The sequence below is a fragment of the Doryrhamphus excisus genome, chromosome 4, assembly GCF_030265055.1.
Source record: "Doryrhamphus excisus isolate RoL2022-K1 chromosome 4, RoL_Dexc_1.0, whole genome shotgun sequence".
In the NCBI taxonomy this organism is placed as follows: domain Eukaryota; kingdom Metazoa; phylum Chordata; class Actinopteri; order Syngnathiformes; family Syngnathidae; genus Doryrhamphus; species Doryrhamphus excisus.
The window spans coordinates 19,372,354-19,394,383 of NC_080469.1; the positions used below are offsets into that span (position 1 = coordinate 19,372,354).

At 46.3% G+C, this 22,030-nt stretch overlaps 1 protein-coding gene across 1 annotated transcript in view; it reads right to left on the bottom strand.

Annotated features, from left to right (window-relative positions):
- kremen1 (kringle containing transmembrane protein 1) overlaps positions 1-22,030 on the bottom strand; it is a 63,544-nt gene that overhangs the window by 13,673 nt on the left and 27,841 nt on the right. Inside the window, exons 3-4 of the mRNA XM_058071180.1 lie at positions 16,643-16,805; positions 13,522-13,613 (exon numbers count right to left, since the gene is read on the bottom strand). Coding sequence (XP_057927163.1) covers positions 13,522-13,613; positions 16,643-16,805 — 255 coding nt within the window. The remainder of the gene's footprint in view (positions 1-13,521; positions 13,614-16,642; positions 16,806-22,030) is intronic.

Here is a 22,030-nt window from a genome sequence, read left to right on the forward strand (position 1 = left end):
GCTGGTCCCAAATAAATCCTGCTCCAGTGGCAAAACAGCGGTGATCCCCGTCTCATCTATTCGCACAACACAACGCAGAGTTTTATCCCAGTGAGACAAGAGAAGGTTGGCTAGACCGGATACATACATACATACATACAGTCCCTGACAAAAGTCTTGTCGCTTATCCAAGTTGTAGGAACAACAAAAAATAACTTGACTTGTAGTTGCTCAATTGGAATCAGGAATGACTTGTATGAAAGGCAAAGCCCTCTAGATTATGCTTTTTATATAAAAATAAAGTTTTGTACCATTCATTGAGTTTTATCATTTAATTAGGACATAAAGGTCAGATTTTGCTTGGACAAAAGTCTTGTCGCATACAAAAAAATGTAGAAATAATACATATACTTAATGTTGAATACACAAATATGCTACAATAACATCAGAACATAAAGTCATTGTACCTTGGAAAAAAGAATTAATATTGTGTATGGCTTCCATGAGCTTGGAGGACTGCATCCATACGTCTTGGCAATGACTCAAATAACTAATCTGGAATGGCCAAGAAAGCAGTCTTGCAGGACTCCCAGAGTTCATCAGGATTTTTCGGCTTCATCTTCCAAGCCTCCTCCTTCATCTTACCCCAGACATGCTCAATAATGTTCATGTCTGGCGACTGGGCTGGCCAATCCTGGAGCACCTTGACCTTCTTGGCTTTCAGGAACTTGGATGTGGAGGCTGAAGTATGAGAAGGAGCGCCATCCTACTGCAGAATTTGCCCTTTCTTATGGTTTGGAATGTAATGGGCAGCGAGAATTTCTTGATATTTCAGGCTGTTGATGTTGCCATCCACTCTGCAGATCTGTCGCACACCCCCATACTGGATGTATCCCCAAACCATGATTTTTCCTCCACCAAACTTGACTGTTTTCTGGGTGAATCTTGGGTCCATGCGGGTTCCAACAGGTCTTCTGCAGTATTTGCGGCGATTGGGATGCAGTTCAATGGATGATTCGTCAGAAAAATCAACCTTCTGCCACTTTTCCACTGTCCATCCGTTCTGCAAGCTGTGGGCCTTGGCAAATGCAACACGATTTTTTTGTTGGCTGTTGATGGCAACATCATATCAAGAAATTCTCGCTGCCCATTACATTCCAAACCACAAGAAAGGGCAAATTCTGCAGTAGGATGGCGCTCCTTCTCATACTTCAGCCTCCACATCCAAGTTCCTGAAAGCCAAGAAGGTCAAGGTGCTCCAGGATTGGCCAGCCCAGTCGCCAGACATGAACATTATTGAGCATGTCTGGGGTAAGATGAAGGAGGAGGCTTGGAAGATGAAGCCGAAAAATCCTGATGAACTCTGGGAGTCCTGCAAGACTGCTTTCTTGGCCATTCCAGATGAGTTATTTGAGTCATTGCCAAGACGTATGGATGCAGTCCTCCAAGCTCATGGAAGCCATACACAATATTAATTCTTTTTTCCAAGGTACAATGACTTTATGTTCTGATGTTATTGTAGCATATTTGTGTATTCAACATTAAGTATATGTATTATTTCTACATTTTTTTGTATGCGACAAGACTTTTGTCCAAGCAAAATCTGACCTTTATGTCCTAATTAAATGCTAAAACTCAATGAATGGTACAAAACTTTATTTTGATATAAAAAGCATAATCTAGAGGGCTTTGCCTTTCATATAAGTCATTTCTGATTCCAATTGAGCAACTACAAGTCAAGTTATTATTTGTTGTTCCTACAACTTGGATAAGCGACAAGACTTTTGTCAGGGACTGTACATACATATATATACACGTATACATACAATACATACATACGTATTTGTCCCATCAACACAAAGAGAATGAACTGGCCTGACCCCTCCTGCCACAATAAAAGCTTTTCCACATGTGGAATAGATGTTGTACTTTTGTTTTGTTTGTGTAAGAATGAGGCCGTAATTCTGTGCGTGTGTGTGTGTGTGTGTGTGTGTGTGAGAGAGATGCGAGTCAAGGTCACACTTTGTGTTTGACAGTTCCCCATCTCTTATTTACGTCGTCATTCATCACTGGGCTACAAGGCCATGAATCTTTTGGAATATTCAGCTTTTGATGCGGGATTTTCATCAAAAAAGCCTAAATCAGATGCCCTTAGTTATGGTATTTGTGCGTGCTATGTGATAAATAATTGTAAAATAATAAAAGCCTATCGTTTCCGGACAAGGCTGGAGCGTGCTCGTCGCGACGACGAGCGGCCGGTGTTGACTACAGTTGATCAACATCCTGTGTTGCCATTTTGGGGCCTCATATCGAGTTGTGACTCCTATCGAGCAGCTCCACACAATAACCAGCACAGAAAGCTTTCTAGATCCCCCAGACTCTGCACCTCTTCCTGCAGCGTTCCATTGGGTTTCCTGCCTGCCGGCCAAAAGGTCTGTGGAATTTCCTCCACCCCCAGCCCTCCTTCAAGTACACCCCCGCTGAGCCCACTCTGCTGTGATTGGTCACACTCCCAAGAGCTCCAGAGGACTTCCACGAACAGAGGTCCGCGTTTATCGAGTGCAGGCAATCTTGGCGGCCATCGGTAGTGAAATAGGGTGATCCCACATTTCTTTGGGGCTACCGTTGGTTAAAAAAACTCACACCGATTGTGGTGAAGAAAGGTTATTAGCAGCTCATTTGCATGCATGCAGGAAACACCCCCTCCTATTCCTGAATGCACACTCTATAGTGCTACACACTAAACACTACACACTAAATAAACGCAGTTAGGACACAAACTTTGTTACTACTGGCCTTCTGACTCTTCCACACGACCAGTTGGCGGATAGTCCAGAATCGTATTGGTCCGTGTTCACAAAACATTTCTGTGTGAAGTGGCGTTGATTTTTCTCTTGCTGGCCGGGAATCAGACCTCCAACCACTTCTGCCTGATGCTTGCCTTAGCTAAACAAACTTAGCTTAAATATGTTTTTTTAACTACTGCTAGGCCAATCGTTTATGACGTTTAATCAATCATCTTTGCGTGACAGCAACGTCGCCAGGGACGACTGTATCGCCTTTCCTGATACACGGTGGCAGGGTTCACTTCCAGGAAAGTCGTGAAACTTTTAGTTTTCAATCGATCCTTCCACTTCAAACAAGAATCATCTTGGATTGTTTTTTAAGTCGTTTAGCCGCCACAGAAACTTGGAAAGACTCCCAGCAGCCCATTAATTAATAAGCACACACACTGTGAGCCCCACACCCTCCCGCCCCGTCTCTCGGGACGTGAGGCTTATCGAAGACAGAAAAAGACGTTTCATCATTCTTGGTCCCCACAGAGGACCACCAGTTCTCCACATTTTCATGCTTTTCCTCTCGCCGCTCGTCATGGTGATCGTAAATTAGCCTGGCATCGTACATGGGAGCAGTGAGAGCGGAGCGTGGACAATGAGGACGTTATCATGGGCAAGAAAGGGATAAGTGTTCTGACGCTTTGACAGTGGGAAGTTGGGAATATGATGCTGGTGTGTGTGGGCGGCATACTGTGTGTGTGTGTGTGTGTGTGACATGCTTCTTGTTTTCAGACGGTTATAATTTGTCTCTGAGAAATGAAGGTGAATAATGTCCCCCAATGGGACGTGTGTGTGTTTCACAAGAGCTGGTTTAGGGATTAACGCGGAGCAGATCAACGACCCAGCCGGTGGCCCCGAGAGGGTGACGAACCGTCTAATTAAAGGGAAGAGTAGTCACTTTTAAATGAAGAAGAAGAGACAATGCCCTCGCCTCGCTGGGCCTCACCTGACTCTCCAAACAGGCGGCATGCCCCGCAGGAGGACCTCCAGGCTGGGAGGAGAGATGATTGGATGATGATGATTGGAGCCTCCTCAAGGCTCCATTTGACAAAACGTCCACTTCCCCACGACCTCCTTTAGCTATATGACTTGACTGTCCATGACCCCATTGCTGCCGGTCCAAACACGCTCAACAAAAACATCAACTACAGCCGTTGCTTATGTTGACGTCAGTCAGCCAGTCCTCGAGGCGTCAACATAAGCAGGCTATGTTTGTGTGCGTTTGTTTGCTAGCTCGCAAGTTACTTCCTGCTTCACGGAGGATGACGAGCAGACGAGAGGGGGCCACTATGATTTGGAGAATCCTCACTCCTGGACCCTCTGGACCCTCTGGACCATGCACCCCCACACTGCAAAGTTTGTGGGAATATTTTGGTGTAAGCCTGCTCAATGAGATCAGAACCACAAAGCTGAGAGCCAAAATGTTTTTTTAGGCAAAATAGACCAATAGAAGAACTCATGTTTGCAGTTTGAAGCTTTAAAAACGGCCACAATGTGGCAGGAGGGCATCCGATAAGAGCTGGCATGCATCTTTCCCCATATAAGTAATGGAACGCTCCACAGGAAGCAGGAAGTCAGAAAGCATGGATATGAGAGTCTCATCTTTCTTTTGGTGTTTTCCATCTTTATCCAGCCCGAGGACGCAATATTGTGTGCCTGGTACCATCGTCCAAGTAGATGACCAAAAACAGTAGATGGTGTAAAGGCTGCCTCCTGGGTGGAGGTCACTCCATCTCATCCATCTCACTATCTCATCCATCTCTCTCATTGAGGATTCATTCCACCAAACGTAGAATCACCCACCATCTATCTCCCCCACTTCTTCCCCCCAAACAAGGACCATCTTCTTGCTCTCATTGGCAAACATTAGACCGGGCCGGGCGGCCTTGTAAGTAATAGCTTTAATTCCCTAATGGGAAACTAAATGAACGGCGGCCATTTTGAGAAGATTACATCTACCTGATGCCCTCTGGCTCTTTGCCGTCACGGCCTCCACTTTCTGTCTCAACAGTCGCACCCCCCACTGCCACTCCACTCCAGGTATTTCCCCCGAGGGCGTATGTGGGTGGAGTTGGGAGGTAAGGGGGTCAGAGGTCAGAAAACTATAGCGTGCCCCCCGCACACCCCCTCCCCTTTTTGCTCCAAGACCAGCCCAAAACGGGGCAATGACACTGAGGACGACAAACCAAGTTGGATGAATTTGTGACATCGCCTCGCAGCGTTTAAGTATTTCTCCTTTTTGGATAATAGCACGTGGTCGTGAAAACACATTTTTAAAACCACAATGGAGTGATGGAGGGACGACTATATTACGATATCAATATTTTCTTCCACCATGGAACAAACGTGCTGGCAAAATTGATCCACAATCACAAACAACAAAATGCTTCATTTGGGCCAAAGATTAGGTACAATTAGCTAAAATATGCAAATGTTGTTTTGGCTAATACCAGGGCGTATTAAACCATAAAACAGTCATCATTTAGAAGTCGGTTGTGAAAACCCGTGAAGTTCAAACCGCGACCTAACATCTGCACACGCTACTTTGAAGCAAAGTCTTCCAGAATGTCATGGAAACCGTTTGAACAAGAGTTTAAACGAGGCTCCACTGTTAGCAAGTAGGCCTTCGTTAGCCGGGGCAGCGAGGCCAAAAGTTTTATTTAAAGACCCTAAAAGCATCACAGTACAAAGAGCCAATATTTTTACACAACATGTCGTAATAAGACTCGTTAGTTTGTATATGACTCACAGCGTAGCATACAGCCTCTTGCTGAAGGTCTAAATCCAGTTTTTATGAAGTCAAATTACAGGAACCAGCATCGTGAGGCTCGGGTTACAAGTCCCGGCTTCTGACCACCGGCGGGAAAATATCCAGCCACGCAAAACAAGAGCGAGCGACACGAACGTTGCAATAACACAACATGAAAGCATGGGGGGGGGGCGAGGCGAGGCTGTGGTTTTCCGCAGCCAGACCACATGTCCGACATGTTCCACTTGTGTCGCTCGCTTCTTCGGACTTGTTTTGTCCGTCATTGAGCCATTTGCCTTCCCGTCAGAGACGTGCTTCTCCCCACATGTTGTTGTTTGAACAATTAGTATTGCTAATTTGAGACCTGGAGGATTTGGGCGGTTTTAGAGCAGAACAACATGTGGTGCACCTGCTCGTGACTCAAGCTGCACCGCCGCTCTGCAGACGTGATCTCAACTTGGAGGTCTCCTCAAATAAATCAAAACATAGTCGAGCCACAGACACGTTGAAAATCAATCATTCCTGAAGGTCTTCACAACATGAACTTTTCCCTGAGGAAAGTTAATTTATTTGCTGTTGCTGTTATCTTGGACATCTTTATTAAACGTACACGTGGTTCCCGGTATATGTTAACCGCAGCCGGCTGGCGACTAGCTTCGGCACAGTCGCTCACACTGCCTCAGGCCAGGAGCAGAAGGGAAGGCGACATGTTGGAGCTGCCGCCCCTGCTGCCGTCTTTTGTTTTGAAGTTTAGATGCAGCGTTCCTTTGGATCATCGCACCCAGGAGCAAAGGTCCCTGTTACTATGTGCTGACAGTGTGGAGGGAAAAGCATCAAACATCACTGGAAGTTTTTGGAGGGGTTTTAATGGCAGGCTAATAGCAGTTGGAATTGGTGTGTCCCATAAGATGCACTAATTAGCCGTCCCAATATCTAATTAATATCTAATATCTAATTAGTCCCAATATTTTAGAACACACGAGTCTCACGTAAGGATCGTGGATGATGTGATGATTCATTCATTCATTTTCTAGGGTAGCGGGGATATGCTGGAGCCTATCCCAGCTAACTGTGGGGCGAGAGGCGGGGTGGACCCTGGACTGGGGGCCATTCACGCTATGGCAATTACCCTAAGACATGTTATTGGAACGTGCGAGGAAGCCGGAGCACCCGGAGAAGAGCCACGCCCACACGAGGAGAACATGCAAGTAAAACAAGGAACTGCTAATGTGTGAGTGACCAAAATATTTCTCCGATTATATAACTATACTAGGTCATGGAGATGTAAAGGTGACTATAGGGGTGTTAGTTAATGTCTTGAGGGCAAACCCATATTTAGAAGATTGTAAACAGGTTTCTTACGCCAAAACTACAAAAATACTTTGCGGAAATTCACTCGTCACGGTCGAGTCTGGAACCAATTAATTAGAGGGACGACTTCAACCAATGAAACAAGACGCTCACCAAAGTCACAGTCCCGGTTTGTCCCGGTCTGTTCCGGTATGACCCTTTTCCCTTTTAGCGTCACTGGTACCCTTCTGCAAAAAGGCCAACGTCTGTGGCCATTTTTACCAAAAAAAAGGGAGTTGAACTCCACATTGTAGCAGTTTTTTCTGTTGCGCTATCTGGATTCATTCAAGTTAGCGCAGATGTTGCGCAACTTCAAAGCGCCGTATAGCGGCTTTATAACCCAGCCTTAATGAAAGCAATGCCTCAGGGCCGCGTACTTTGCTCAGCATTAAGACTGTAAAATATTATTGTCCGTCCACCAAACACAGAGCTGACTTTGTTTTAATGCCTTCAAGCTGCCGCAGCCCTCTGCTTGAAAGTCCTCCCGTATCATGAGGGGTGTTATCCCAAATGATTCCAAAGTCGACATCGTCTTACACCAGGGGTCTCAAACACGCGCCCTGCGGGCCACACTAGTTTGAGCCCCCGCCTTGATATGAAAGTTTAATGTTAGTGCGGCCCGCGCAAGTTTGATATGGATGCTGTATGGTATCTTGTACCCAGAAAAAAATATTAAGTTTGATTAATGTTCATGTTAAAGGTTAAATAACTGTTAATAGTTATCCTCCCTATCGTGTGGAAGTGGTAAGTTTTTGGCTTTTTAAGTTTAAAGGAAATAACTTGGAGGCTACCGTTTAGGTCGCTAGCTCTCTAGTTTGCGAGTTAGCATGTGTCTCAAGACCCTGCAGTTGCGCAATATGTTGTAAATAAAAAGAGTATAAATGTGACTATAGTCGTGTTTTGTCATGTCTACAGGGCTCTAATAATGCTTTGTTCATTTCAATCAGAAAAAAAAAATAATTTGTCTACCCACCAACTATATGTGGTTTCTTACGTTTTTATTATTTGCCGTTTTATTATTATTATTATATTTATTTATTACTGATTGATTGATTGTCTTTATTCTTGATTTGTTTATTTCTTTTATTTCTTATTTCTTATTTTGTGTAGAAAAATAAAAATTAAGATATTTGAGAACAGTGGAATGTTTTATCAGAGCTTTTCTTGTAGAAAATCGGAACCAAAGCAAAGTTTATTCATTTTTCTGTTTTTAATAAATGCTCTTGGGTTTTTTTGGAAAACCCAGCCTCGCCCAGACCCTGGCTCCAGTGGCCCCCAGGTAAATTGAGTTTGAGACCCCTGTCTTACACCGTTTCAAGCGATGGCTTTCAAGCAATGTAACGCGGTTCTTTTTTTATGGTGTGGATGATTACTATGCAATTAAGCTAACACAAACTACAACAGCAGTTTATCAGCCCTAATGATCTCCTTAATGACAAAACAAATTCAGGAAGAAGAATAAAGCAATAATCAAGTCATAAATCTTCAACGACAAGACAGTAAAAGCTGACAATGATTCTCGGATAAAAGAGTTTTTTGTTGTTGCAGAAGCTCCGTATGTCTTGGAGCAGAGAAGTGGTGCGACAAGTTTTTCCTGCTGATGCGCCGTTGAGGGACGAACACTTGAGACGCGAACATCAAAGCATCTTTGTCTTGGCAAACGCTCAAGGACTTATTACACTGACTCGGTGTCGGTCCGCTTCAGACGACACCAGGAGTCACGTGGAAGCAACATTTTGACAACCATGCTAGTATATGTAACATAACACCAGACAATACTTCACCTTCTACAATCTAGACTGAAGGGAATCCCTCTGACCTCTGACCTTTCCCTTTTAGCAGGAAGTGGATTAAGGGTGCGGTTTGGAAACGAGCCAGGAGCCGGTTTGTACCTGACCTGACATTCCTCAAGATAATTCCGGTTACGCTCGCCCATTGACCTACACCACAAACCACACTGACCACTTAGACCCGTTAGTGTAGCATGACCCCCTCCCCTTGACCTCCCACCAGGAAGTGCCAACCCCGCCACGGTGGCGTGACCCGAGGTGAAGGTGAGGCGTGCTCCGACACACGACACGGAGCGTGAACGACAAAGACAACAAAGGAGACGGAACATTAGAAGTCAAGTGTACTAAGACGACTGTTACACTTTCCTGCCACGCCACATTGGTATCTCCGTCGGCACAAGGGTTCTGTGGTACTAGGAAGACTTCCTTGTTAGCACGCCACCCTTCGACAAAGCATCCGTTCCTCGAAAAGACCAAGATAGGGAGTTTCACACAACACCACAAAGCTTCCTTGGGCATTGGCAGAAGTTCAAAACTACGTACCTCAAGTGGTCGTGAGATGAAAAGTGATGTTGTTTTGGTCTTTGAGGTGCAAAGATGGCTGAGGCCAACTTTCTGACTAGATGGTGAGATCTTGCCTGATGAGGAGACATTCCTTGGCAAGAAGTGTTGCTTTTCCAGAAAGTGGAACCTTGCCAGGTACCCAAAGGGTAACATCTTCCTTGGCAAAAGGTCGGTCCATTCCAGAAAGTGGAACCTTGCCAGTGGGTGAGACTTTCCTTTCCAGAATGCTTTGCTTTTCCAGGAAGTGCAACTCTGTCATAGGATAAGGACTGGCTGGAAGGTGAGAAGGTGAGTCCTTTTTTTCCAGAAAGTGTGATCTTTGTCAGCCAGAGGGTAGGATTTATCCAAAGATGAGCACTTCCTTGCCAGATCGTCCCTACGAGACTTCCTTTGCTAAAGTTTAGATGCTCCTTGACAAAACATCCAGCCGTTCCTGAAAGTGGAACAGATTCAGGGCGTGAAGCCTTCCAGAAATGTGAGGTCTGGCTAGAGGATGAGATCCTCCACCCAAAGGTAAAAGACCTTCCTTGGCAAAAGGTGAGGCCATCCGAGAGACAGCTACCTTGTCCGGCGGTGTGGCCATTTAGGAAACCCTGGCTCGAGAATCTTTTGCCCAAAGGTGAAAGTTGGCGAAAAACATCTCTCTTACAGAGTGTGCAAGGAAGCTAGCTGGGTTAGCTTAGTTTAGCAGAGCATGCAAGTGCGGCTGTGTGTGTGTGCGACTCCAGCTAAATGTGTTGTTTTACCGCTTGTTAATGTGGGCAAGCGCGTCACGATGCCCATAACGATGTTGTGCACGTCTGACTAAAATAAACAGAGAGACAAATAAAAACAATCTGTGGATATTCTTATCCCTCGCTATCGTAACTCGTATTACAGAAGTACAATTAGTTGAAGTACACTCGGAAGTCCCTGGAAATTCAACTTCAGTTATGTGGTGTCTTTGAACGCATCCCTTCATGGATCATAACAACACAGAATAAGAGCGTGATTCAAATGATCTGCTACTATCTGCTATAGTATGGACTAGCGTTAGCCAAATACGTTTTCAGACGCGTGTCTTTAATTTTGCAATTCATTTGGAGTGGTTAATGCATACATATGTATATGTAACTTTGTCTTGTCAGCAAACACGACCATAAATCACACATAGTGGCAAATGGTGATTAATCATGATTAATGAAAACTGTGATTAATTTCATTAAAATTTTCATTTCATTGAAATCATTTGGCAGCCCCAGGATTTTGAGCAATAAAAATGGGCATAATTCACACATAGTGGCAAATAGTGATTAATCATGATTAATTCATTTGAAACCTGATTTCATGAAAATATTCGATCATATTGCAGCCCCCTTAATAAGGGATTCCATTATGTAATAAGGGATTCCGCTTATCCTCACTCGGGTGGTGATTAATCATGATTAATTAATTGGAAAACTGTGATTAATTCCATTCAAATTGTCAGTAATTTGGCAAAACTAAAAGTGACTTCACACGGCCCTGGGGAAAGTGGGAATGTTGTGGAGGACACAACAGCAGTGACTGGGATGGCGGCTGCAGGATTTGAACCGCAGACCCTCCAGTTACTGGACGATCCGCAACAAGAGACAGACCATGCCCGGCTAGAAGAGCTTCCTTGACAAAAGTCCTTGCCAGAAGTTAACCTTCTCAGGGGGTGAGTCCTCCCCCAAAAGGTGAGACCTTCCTTATCAGAGGGTGAAGCCTTTCCAGAAAGTCGTGAGTCGTGACCTTGAAGGCAGGTGAGGTCTAATGACGTGGGTGTGGTTTGATAATAAAGTACAGTATGTTAGTGCCTGCCGGTGTCTTTCATGAACAGGCATGTTTTTCATGCCTTCCAGCCAACATCATGTGTTTTTTGCTCAGGCAGTGTTGTGCAAAACACTTAAAGACTTGAAAGCAAGGCAAGCGTTTGTGTGCGACGCAGAGAAAATGCTGAGGATGTGTGGCCTGGATGCTGGACAAAAACCAAGCTGAACCAGCTCGTGGTCACAAAGCCTTGTGGAACAAAGACCGGCCTCATTCGAGCACAGATGAGAACCCGCCTGGCCCTGGACAGAGGTGGTTTGGGACATCAGCCAAGACACCAAATGGACAGTTGTTTGAAGTAGGTCGGGACGGCGAGCTGCGATTGACAGCAGCTCATCAGTCACGTGCACACAAATACGCCACTGCACGGAAGCCCCGCAACGCAGCCAGCAGGCATGATTAGATGGGTTAATGGCTGCTGCTCCATTCACACAGCAGGATTTAGTCCAGTGTACGACTCAGACTGGATAATAGCGGGACGGGGGGGTGGGGGTCCTCCTGAGATCTGGTGGCACAGAGTTAAGTCGATTGGCGGAATGTTGGTTGGAGTTTGCTGCAGCAGGAATTACAGAAGACCGTTCCAGTAAATATTCATACCACAGATACTGTAACAATGCAGCAGCCTGGAGTCCAGGTAGAAGTTTCAACTCAAATGACGACAAACCAAATGAATATACTGCACTTGTCCCAAAGGACAATGTAACTGTATCGCCCTTAACCCTTAGCCACACCGCTACAGGGAGTTTGGGATATACGGGAGACAGGAGTGTTACCTTTTGGGGACAGGAGCCAACCAAAACGACCCCAAGGGCGCAGCCACAACTCATCCAAGAGGTCACAAAAGACCCCACAACAACATCCAAAGAACTGCAGGCCTCACTTGCCTCAGTTAAGGTCAGTGTTCATGAGTCCAGAAAGACACTGGGTAAAAACAGCCTGCATGGCAGAGTTCCAAGACCAAAACCACTGCTGAACAAAAAGAACATTAAGGCTCATCTCAGTTTGATGATCTTGATGATCCCCAAGACCTTTGGGAAAATACTCTGTGGTCTGACCAGACAAAAGTTCAACTTTTTGGAAGGTGTGTATCCCATTACATCTGACATAAAAGTAACATCATGGTAAAATACGGTGGTGGTAGTGTGATGGTCTGGGCTGTTTTGCTGCTTCAGGACCTGGAAGACTTGCTGTGATAAATGGAAGCATAAATTCTGTTGGTGACCTCCAGGGGAAGCCAACTTGGGTTGTGCGGCAGGACAATGATCCAAACACACCAGCAAGTCCACCTTGGAATGGCTGAAGAAAAAGTCTTTGGTCTGGCATTTTGTGTTGAGTTGTGTTGTCATTGGCTAATATTTACATTTGTTTGATCTGAAAGATTGAAGTGTGACAAAAAAATGCACAAAAATAAGACATTAGGAAGGGGGGAACACTTTTGACAGCACTATAACTATAATTGTAAATATAATAATGTATATAACACCATGGTTATCCATCAATATGGTGGACTGGCCAGGAAGAGTGGAAGTGGAGTTGGATCTGTTTAATAGGAGATAATAGGCCCCACGGTGGCGAGTGGTTAGCATTTCGGCCACACACGCGATTCTCCGTGTGGAGTTTGCATGTTCTCCCCGTGCATGCGTGGGTTTTCCCCGGGTGCTCCGGTTTCCTCCCACATTCCAAAAACATGCTAGCTTCATTGGCCAGTGGGAATGGTTGTTTGTCTATATGTGCCCTGTGATTGGCTGGCCACCAGTCCAGGGTGGACCCCGCCTCTCGCCGAAGACAGCTGGGATAGGCTCCAGCATGCCCCCACCCTAGTGAGGATAAGCGGCCTAGAAAACGGATGGATGGTAACGTCCTTTGGAAAGAAGGTAAATATTGACTTGTTGGTTTCATGTTGGCCAGAGCGAATCCAGCCGCTAACGGTGACAAAAACAGCAGTTCGATGAAACGTCTAATTAGCTTGAAAACACAAACACAAGCGAGCTCTTGTCCAGAAGCAGACCAATCAGTCAAAAAGCTGCGGGCGATCAAGCACAGTGTTTAAAAGGTCAACGCTATAAAAGTAATTAATGGCGAGCACTTTGTAAACGCACATTCATCAGCGGGCATACGCCACATCTAGAGACGCACACTCCCAAAAGGGGCGTGGCCTTGCGTGGCAGGTTCCAAAGAATGACGGGATGTAATTAGAGGCGGGTTTTTTTTAGATGATAATGACGGCGTACAAGCATTACGGTCCATAAAAGCTATTCATAGCAGGCTGGCAAATGAGTGAAGCGGCGAAAGCGTCCGCTTTGGATGTCAGTCAAATGGCAGTGGGGACACAAAGAAGTGGTAGAGCGGGAGTCCATTAAGGACCCGCAATCTGATTACTGCTCTGAGAGGGAACTACACCCCCAACAGGATTGTCACTCACTCTGGCAAGTTGGGATGTCGCAGTATCGCCAGTAGATTCCGTCTTCGTGGTCGGCGATGTAGCACCACGGCTGGACGTCCCCGTCCGGGTTCCTGCCGAAACAAATGGAATCAGAAGCAGTGAATTTCCCCCGCGTTGTGACATGCAGACTATTCTGAAGCTAGGTAGAAAACCTTATGAGCTTCGAAATACACTTTTAACATGATTAGAGCCCTCTAAACATGAAATAACACCCCTACAGTAGAGAAAGTAAGCCGCTAAAGACACCCACTGTATTTACGGTTTATTTCTTTCATCATTACAGATGTTAGGGCTTTAAGTGGCATCTTCTTGGTGCTTTTCATCCTTAAATAAAACAAATATGTCATTCATTCATCATTATTATATGGATTAAACCATTAATAAACAATTGAATGCTATTCTGATGAATAATATCGTTATTATTTCAAAGCGTGCCCGAGATAGGATGAGACGTACAAGTGCAGACGTCAGACGCCAGCAGTCGTCTAAGATGACTCCGCCCTCTTCTTCTGCTTTGACGGTAAGTGCCAAAGATCTTTTTGTCTACTCTTTTGACACACCTCATCACGTATATCAGGGGGGTAAAAAAAAAAAAGGCCCGGCGGCGCTGCGCTATCCCGTTTCACCCTTTGTGTAGAAAGTTGTCACGGGTGCTCCTGTTGCCTTTTCTTCTCCCCCCCCCCCCCCCCCCTTAGTTTCATCATTTCCTCTCATCCTTTCACATTGGGAAAGAGGTAGTGACATACAAAAGGAAGAACAACATTCTGAGGTCCCCGCCACCCCAAAAGCTTCTCAGTTAGCGCTCATACTTCATACTTGGCCTTTGTCAGTGATAACACAAAGCTTTCTGGAAGTATCCACCGCACGCGTGGAGCTATAAAAGGTGTCAATGTGCCCCCCCCTTCCTTTGGTTTGTTGGTTGTTAGGTGATTCTGCCGTAGAGTTACTCCCCCCCCCACATTGTAAATATTAACAGCGACTCCCCAGCGTTGAGCGATGCAGCTCTCATAAAAACCTTACTGTGTGCCCCAGACCGACCTGCCCGCAAACTCTTCATCCCTCACCTTCACCTGAAGACCTGCGGGAGTCTACGGGAAGGGAAAAGGTCGTTTGGTGATTTGAATAGCAGGATGTGCGTCATGCAAATAAGCTGAACTGTAAAGCAAATGAAGCCACGTCGGCCGAGCATGGCTGGTACATCTACTTTCTTCATGTGAAGCCTGAACGGCAGCAAGGTCCACAGTGTGGTAGCGGACCTTCACTCCATCTTCACTGGGATCTGCACCAGGTTCACGACTCCCACCTCCTGGTAAACGCTAAGGAAGCAGTCAAATAATTCCTGGATGTTTTCATCTGGTGTGCTCCACCTCCCCACAAAGAGATGTTCCGTGTTTTTATGTAATCCTGCTAAGAAAGAGCCAAGTGGCAGATGCGTATACAAACACGCAACCTTCAATAAACCACTCATCTTTCCCCGCTTGGCCTTCGGGTAACCCGCCCCCCCCGCGGCACACACCTCAGCGATGGGACAAAAATAATCCCAAGCTGTCAGCGCAACGCTAAAGCCGTGAGCTGCCATCCGGGGTGGGGGGAAGAATGAAGATGTCCATTTTGCACGGCTGCTCGGACATAAAACATTCCTAATGCGACTGCAAGCCTGGCGTGATCCGCCGCATGTATCCGCCTTGTAAATCTCCCGATTTCCCGTCCGGCGCGAGCACCACTTCAAAGCATTGCTGCATTACGACTTTACAAGCGTGACTTAGAAGAACGTTTTAGAGGCTTTTGGGGCCAGGGAGGCGGGTAGATATTTTGCTTCCTACGGCCTCCGTCCGGGCCAAGCCACTGTGCTGGACGCCGCGGCCCAGCTGCGAAGGCGAGGCCTGGCGGTGACGATGCACGAGCCTCCGGATGCGGACGATGTCTGAGCCTGTCCTCGGGCCTCGCAGTGAGGGGACATCAAATAAAGCAAGTGGAAGAATGACACAAACACGACGACCGCCAACACACTCGGCTAACTCACAAAGGCCGACCCATCAAAGCATCAAAGGGACGGTCCTGAGAAATGACAGGGTGGTAAAGAACGAGTGGATCCTGGTCTGCGGTTGCGGTCGTCAGTGACATCGCCAGTCCTGTGTGGGGCGGTCAACGGTACCCCAGTTTCCTCGCTATTAAGTCACCAAGATGGAGGAAGAAAGTCTGTTTGATGTGCGACTCCCTTCATGTCCCCGCCAGTCAGACCATGTATGATATGCTGCATGCTGCTGTTCCTCATTAAACCCCAGAAGAAATCATGCATCCCAAAACCGGGACGGTACCCCCACCGTGCTTGACTTTAGGAAAGACCAAAACAATTTGCCACTTTCCTCGCTATTGACAATTGAAGTGGCCAAGATGGAGTGTTTGATTCTTGGATGTGACAATCTGTAAGACCATAACACCAATAAGGGAGGGGGATCATGTCACGTTGGACGTCATCTTTCCCTCAATGAACCGCAGCTCCCCCAGCTCCTCGACAGCACTCGGTGAGCCGCAGGCCTCGCTGTTGGTTTCAGGCTATTGGTTTCAGTTTCAGGCTATTAGCGCCATTCATTTCCGGTCAAATGCGTCCCATGGAAGGCCTTCGTGACACACTCACGTAGCACAATCACAGGTGTGCAACTGTTACATATGACTAATTGGAAAATACTGGAAGAGGCAGATACGCCAGAGATGCATTGTTCTCGCTCACACAAGCGTAGCCGTCCCTTACTAGAGGGGTGCGGCAACTGGAACATCGACCATGGACTTGCATGTTCTCCCCGTGCATGCGTGGGTTTTCTCCGGGTACTCCGGTTTCCTCCCCCATCCCAAAAACATGTTAGCTTCATTGCCCCCCCCCCCCAAATTGTCCATAGGTATTAATGTGGGTGGGAATGGTTGTTTGTCTATATGTGCCCTGTGATTGGCTGGCCACCAGTCCAGGGTGGACCCCCCCTCTTGCCCCAAGACAGCTGGGGGAGGCTCTAGGCGACTAAAGTCGGGTGTGGAATAATCCAAAATCAGCTTTGGTCCCGTTTACCAAGGCATTGGCGTCCGTGGTTTAGCATGTGATGCTCACCTGCAGTAGTTGTGGCTGCCCAGGCCGCCCTCGCCGTTGGGGTACTTGAGCGTGTTGTAGGGGTGCTGGAAGGTCTGGTTCCAGAAGAGACATGGTTTCCCGCCATGCAGGCTAGTCTGGTTCTGGAAGCCCCTGTAGTCCTCTCCGTTGGCCGTGTAACACTCTGAAACCAAACAGGGCGGAGCAATGAAGCCAAATGAAAGTGATTCCACGGCAAACGTTTGCGCTTACATACGACACACAAAATGTCTGCTTTCGCAGGAATCCGCTTGGAGTGGGAATCTGCTGCTATGAAAACCTTTTTGGAGTGATTGTGGAAAAGAGGCTTGGAATAATGCTTTTCTTTGCCGCGGGCTGCTTTCATCGTGGCCAGAGCCAAACGTGTTAAAGGCAGCGCGGTATTGTTTCAATTAACATCAAGGCACGGCTCCAGTTTCCAGGAAGTGTATGACAACCATATGGACGAGCCGGGCGGAGTAAAAACAGAGAGGGGGTTCAAACAAACACCGGGCGATGGGAGCACGAGGAGCTGTCAGAGCTTGTCATTCTGGACGGACGTCTCTCTGGGCAGCTTCAATACGGCCGCCGTTGACGCCGTTACAAAAGGGGGCGATCCCTCGCGCTGCAGGTGCTCATCACGCCATTGACAGAGTGAGACCTTCCAAACTGGATTTGCGTGTCAGAAACTTGGATCGGGGACGGGCCAACATTTAGACATTGTGATCCAACGATGAAAGCAGCCATCACTGATGATTCATACGAGACAGGACGGCGTTTTACGCTTGACTCCACCCACTGCGCTCCTGGAAGCCTTGACTTTGAGGAGCCTCAGGGCCTTCAATCCATCGCAGTTGGACGGTTCAGGTTGTCTCCCGTCATCAGAGCAGCTTCATGACTTCATGCTCAAGGACGAGTGGGACACACACCAGTCAGACGACGTCGGCCAAATCTCTTCATCCTCTCAAAACACAACCACCCGGATGAATGGGAATATTCGCAGGCGGGACTTGGGGCACCTCAGGTTGGGTTCAAAGAAATGCCTTTGCTCTGCTGGCGCCATTCATCGTGAAGCTGCAGCGTGAATGAGTTCAAACACCAATTGGTCGGCTTGCAAACGGACGCTACACGTTCAATGACAGCGAAAAGCGTGCAGAAATGACAAACTGTACCGGTCAAAAGTTTACCTTCTCATTTACCTTCTACCTTCATTTACCTTCTACACCTTCTCATTCAACAGCATGGGTAGGTGTCTCTAAACTTTTGACTGGCAGTGGAAGAAAGACAAAATGTGTGCGTGTGTGAGACAACTCTTTAAAAGAAATGAAAAAAAAAATCGTCAAAAAATTACGACTAAAACTCTGATGAAAAGGTGTCTCACGTCCCACCGGCGCTAATGATTGACGCTTTGAACGCTAGGATTGCAAGGTGTGTGGTGTTTGTTGCATGGTTTCCGTGTAAATATCCCACGTGGATGCCCGCTCCTTATCCAACACAATACAATAGAGCAATGTCCATCCATCCATTTTCTACGCCCCTTATCCTCACTAGGGTCCCGGGTATGCTGGAGCCTATCCCAGCTGACATGGGGTGAGAGGCGTGCATGCTTCACTGCTCTCCATCTGTACAGGACGGACAAAATATGTAAATCTCTAAAGGTATTTTAAATGGGGGGAGTGAATCCATTTCTGTCCCTTGGGGGGTCGGGACAGAATATAACTGAGAACCATGTCCCCACCCCAACACTGCATAGAGTTAGTCATGCATCATGACAAAAAGTTCTCCCCTCGTTCTGTGTGGAAGTGGTCTTCCCCACTCTGTTTCAAACCCTTTAAGTTTAGAATAAATAAATTGGAGGCTAACGAGTTAGCTCGGAGCTTGCTCTGCTTGTGTCCTTGTGGTACAAACAAAAAATAATAGGAGTGTGGAGGTGACTCTAGGGGTGCTATTTGATGTCAAACAATGCACAACGATGAGCCAATTCAAAAAACAAGCTGTTGATGTTTGCTAAATACAAGGATGAAGAGTCTTGAACAAGTATGGCCATATCACCTCGTACTTCAGTACGTGACAAAAAAAAATTAAAAAATATTTAAAAATAATAAAAAATAAATCTTAAACTATATTAGGAAAGCAGGAAGTGAACAAATGTAACAGTTACTGATTGTAAAAGTAGGGGAGGGGTAGGGGGAGGGGTAGGATTTAATAAGCTTTGCTTCTTCCTACTCCTTTTGGACATGTGGAACTGTGAACTGATTATGGGATGCATTCAATTGTAATCTGATGCATGTTCAAATAAAATAAAACCATTACCATTACCATTTATTAAGACTGATTCTTACTTTGCGTAAAGTCACTTATGGCGTGCGGGTCTGGAACCAATTAACCGTGATGGATGGGGGAGCACATCCCCAGGGCCCATAAAACCCAATTACAGGTGGTGACCTTGGACATCTTGTGTTGACGGAAACACACTGTAGGCCACGTTCTTTCAAATTCAGCTGTTACACTGATTACACTGGTTACAGCTGTTGGTTGAACCCCAAAAGCGAGAGCTAAGATTTTCTCTTCAGGGTAAAGTCAGCAGGCCAGGCCGTGTTCAATGCGTGAGGCCAAGTTGCTTTTAATTAAAGTCGTTGCTGCTCTGCTGTCGACGCGTTGGTCATCTGGCTGACGTCCGGAAGCTGAAGGGTGTCAAGTTCCTGCGGTTAAGATGACACTCCATGTTAAAAATGCCTCACGCTTCCTTAGTACATGAATGCTGCCCACGTATTCCACGTATTCCACCTATTCCACGCATCCCACTCAGCGCTTTAGTCCACCTTGTCAACGCGGGTGCCCAAACTTTTTCCCAGCGAGGGCCACAAAGTCAAAATGAAAGGAGTCAATTTTGCCACTTTGACATTTTGGAAAGCAACGTACGGAGATATGCTAAGACCATTTTCCTAATTATTTCAACTTTCCTTCCTCTAATGGCCATACATTTTCTTCTCGTACTATTATGACTTTATTCCCATCATATTTTGACTTTACATTTTCCCAACTTATTTGTCGAAAAATTCCAACTGTTTTGTATTGTGTGTCGCTCATAATATATTGACATAGAATACAGTATAACTATATGATATAATATTACAAGTTCACGCTCGTAAAACACTTTTTTATGCAAAAATACAACTTTTTTTCATATTTTGATTTTATTCTCATAAAATGTCAGCTATTTTTGCAATTTTTCTTTTTTATGTCATTTTATGACCTTATAACATTACAGCTTTATATTGTTTCTCATAATATTACAACTTTTAACAAATAATGTGTGTTATCTTTAATATTTCAACATTATGTCACTAAAATGAAATTATTCTTGTAAAAGTACAACTTTTTCTCGTTAGATTATAACTTTTGTTTAGTTAGTGCTGATTTATTTTATTTTTTGGCTTTCTTTTCAAATCGTATTTGGGGAATGATAAAAACCCCAAATAGCCCCCAGGCCGCACTTTGGACTCTGTGTATTGGTGAGGGGGCGGCGGAGGGAGGAAAACTATTGCAAGGGTTTGGCAGCGGCCCAAACTGGCCAGAAGCAAGCCGACCGCCCGCGCCCCAGGATAACGTCGGGGGCAGGGCGACACCAACACCATCCCAAATACCCCCCCCCCCCAATGAGCTAGTTTTAAGAATGACACAACTTCGCTGTAAAAAAAAGAATAGACTTTGTGAACCTCCGAGGACCAACTTTTCCGTGGACACGAAGTCGGTGTCTGGCCACCGGCGAGGAGACGGAGGGGTGTCCCGTGCGGTTCGAAGGCACCGCAGGCTTGCGGCAAGAATGGGAAGTGGCAGATGGAGGTAAGTGAAGGCAGCATGAAGATGAATGCAACACAGAGGAGGCCTGCGGACGGCCGCACATCTATCAAGCTGGAGAGGAAGGGCAGGTTTCAAGAGTGGAAACAAGAAGCTTGGAAGGAAATGAGGAGCTCTCGCTGCCAACTGACCCCCCCTTCTTCCCCATACTTGTCGTCACAGCGCTCCTCTCGTCACTAAAGCCCGGTCTTTCTTGTGGTTTGATCTTGGACTGTGACGGGAAAAGAGTTGAATGGAAGAAGTGGAAAAGGGGGGCACCGGGGGGCTAATTAAATATCAACAGCATGAACCAAAAACAAACTGAGTAAATGGCCCTGTTATTATATTTGCTGGGATTTGCGGCTCATGACTTCCACGTTGCAAATGAAACCGAAGGGGAAAGACCAGGGAAAGGACCTTTGGGTCATGTGATCCTGGAGAAAACAACACAAACAAACCAGCCGTCGAACTAACAGTCTGGTTGAAAAAAAACAAGATGGTTGTCAGGTCATGTTTGCGAGCAGGGATGAAAAGCAGCAATAATTACAGACGATGGCATTAAGAGCTTCCTTCTAATTTTATGATATGCTTGGAGCTCTAGCGTGCTCAAAGAAAACGCATGCAGATTGAGTTCTCAACGGGGGGACACACCCATTTGGAAGTTCATATTTTATTATCTTCCTCATTGCACCCTTATCTCATCTTCTCATCTCATTTAGTGCAGTTTTGATTTTCACTTTTCATTTCTGCATTATTTGTACAGGAGGAGTGGGGAAGTATTTCCCTGGCGGACCGCTCAGTCGTGGCCAAATCTCATCACAAACACTAACCCGCCCCCTCCTGAAATAAACATGTCAAAATGGCGAGCTAAAACGCCTCTTACAGAGGGTGAACTAAAAAGTACTTCATGGCGGCCTACTCACTCATCTCCAGTCGGCGGGATGGGAGTCAGGTTTTAATCAAATGAAAAAAAGGAAGCTGTGCTTGGATGCACGGTGGCCTGGTGGTTAGCATGCCGCTGCACCGTCAGGAGAACGAGGGTTGGAATATCTTTGCATGTTTTTCCCGGTGAAATACGGATGTTAGGTGAATTGTCCAGGAATGTCTATCTGCTCTATGATTGGCTGGGATAGGCTTCAGCCGACCGCGACCTCAAAGACAACAAGCGGTATAGAAAGATGGATTCCAAGATTCGCCACACATCTTCACATAAAAGCGTCATTGTCTGATCGAACTGTCGAAGGTCAAACCGGATGGCCTGAAGGTTTGCCAAGCGGTCCCGCCTCATTTCCCCCACAAAGCCAAGACGACCCGCTTCCAGCGAGGCTGATATCGCCCCTCCGAGGTGCTTCCATATGCTCCTGATTGCCCGGCCTGCAATTTGAAGGCAAACTGAGTATGACAAGCGACTTCAAACGAGTATTGTCGGAGCGTTGCAGCGCTGCCGGCAGATTATTTCCATCGCTGAGTTAAATAACAGAGGCCAGGTTTTATAGGTGCCGGGCAGGGAGTCCTGCGGCTTGTGCGGCGGCGGAGCACAGGAAGTCAGGC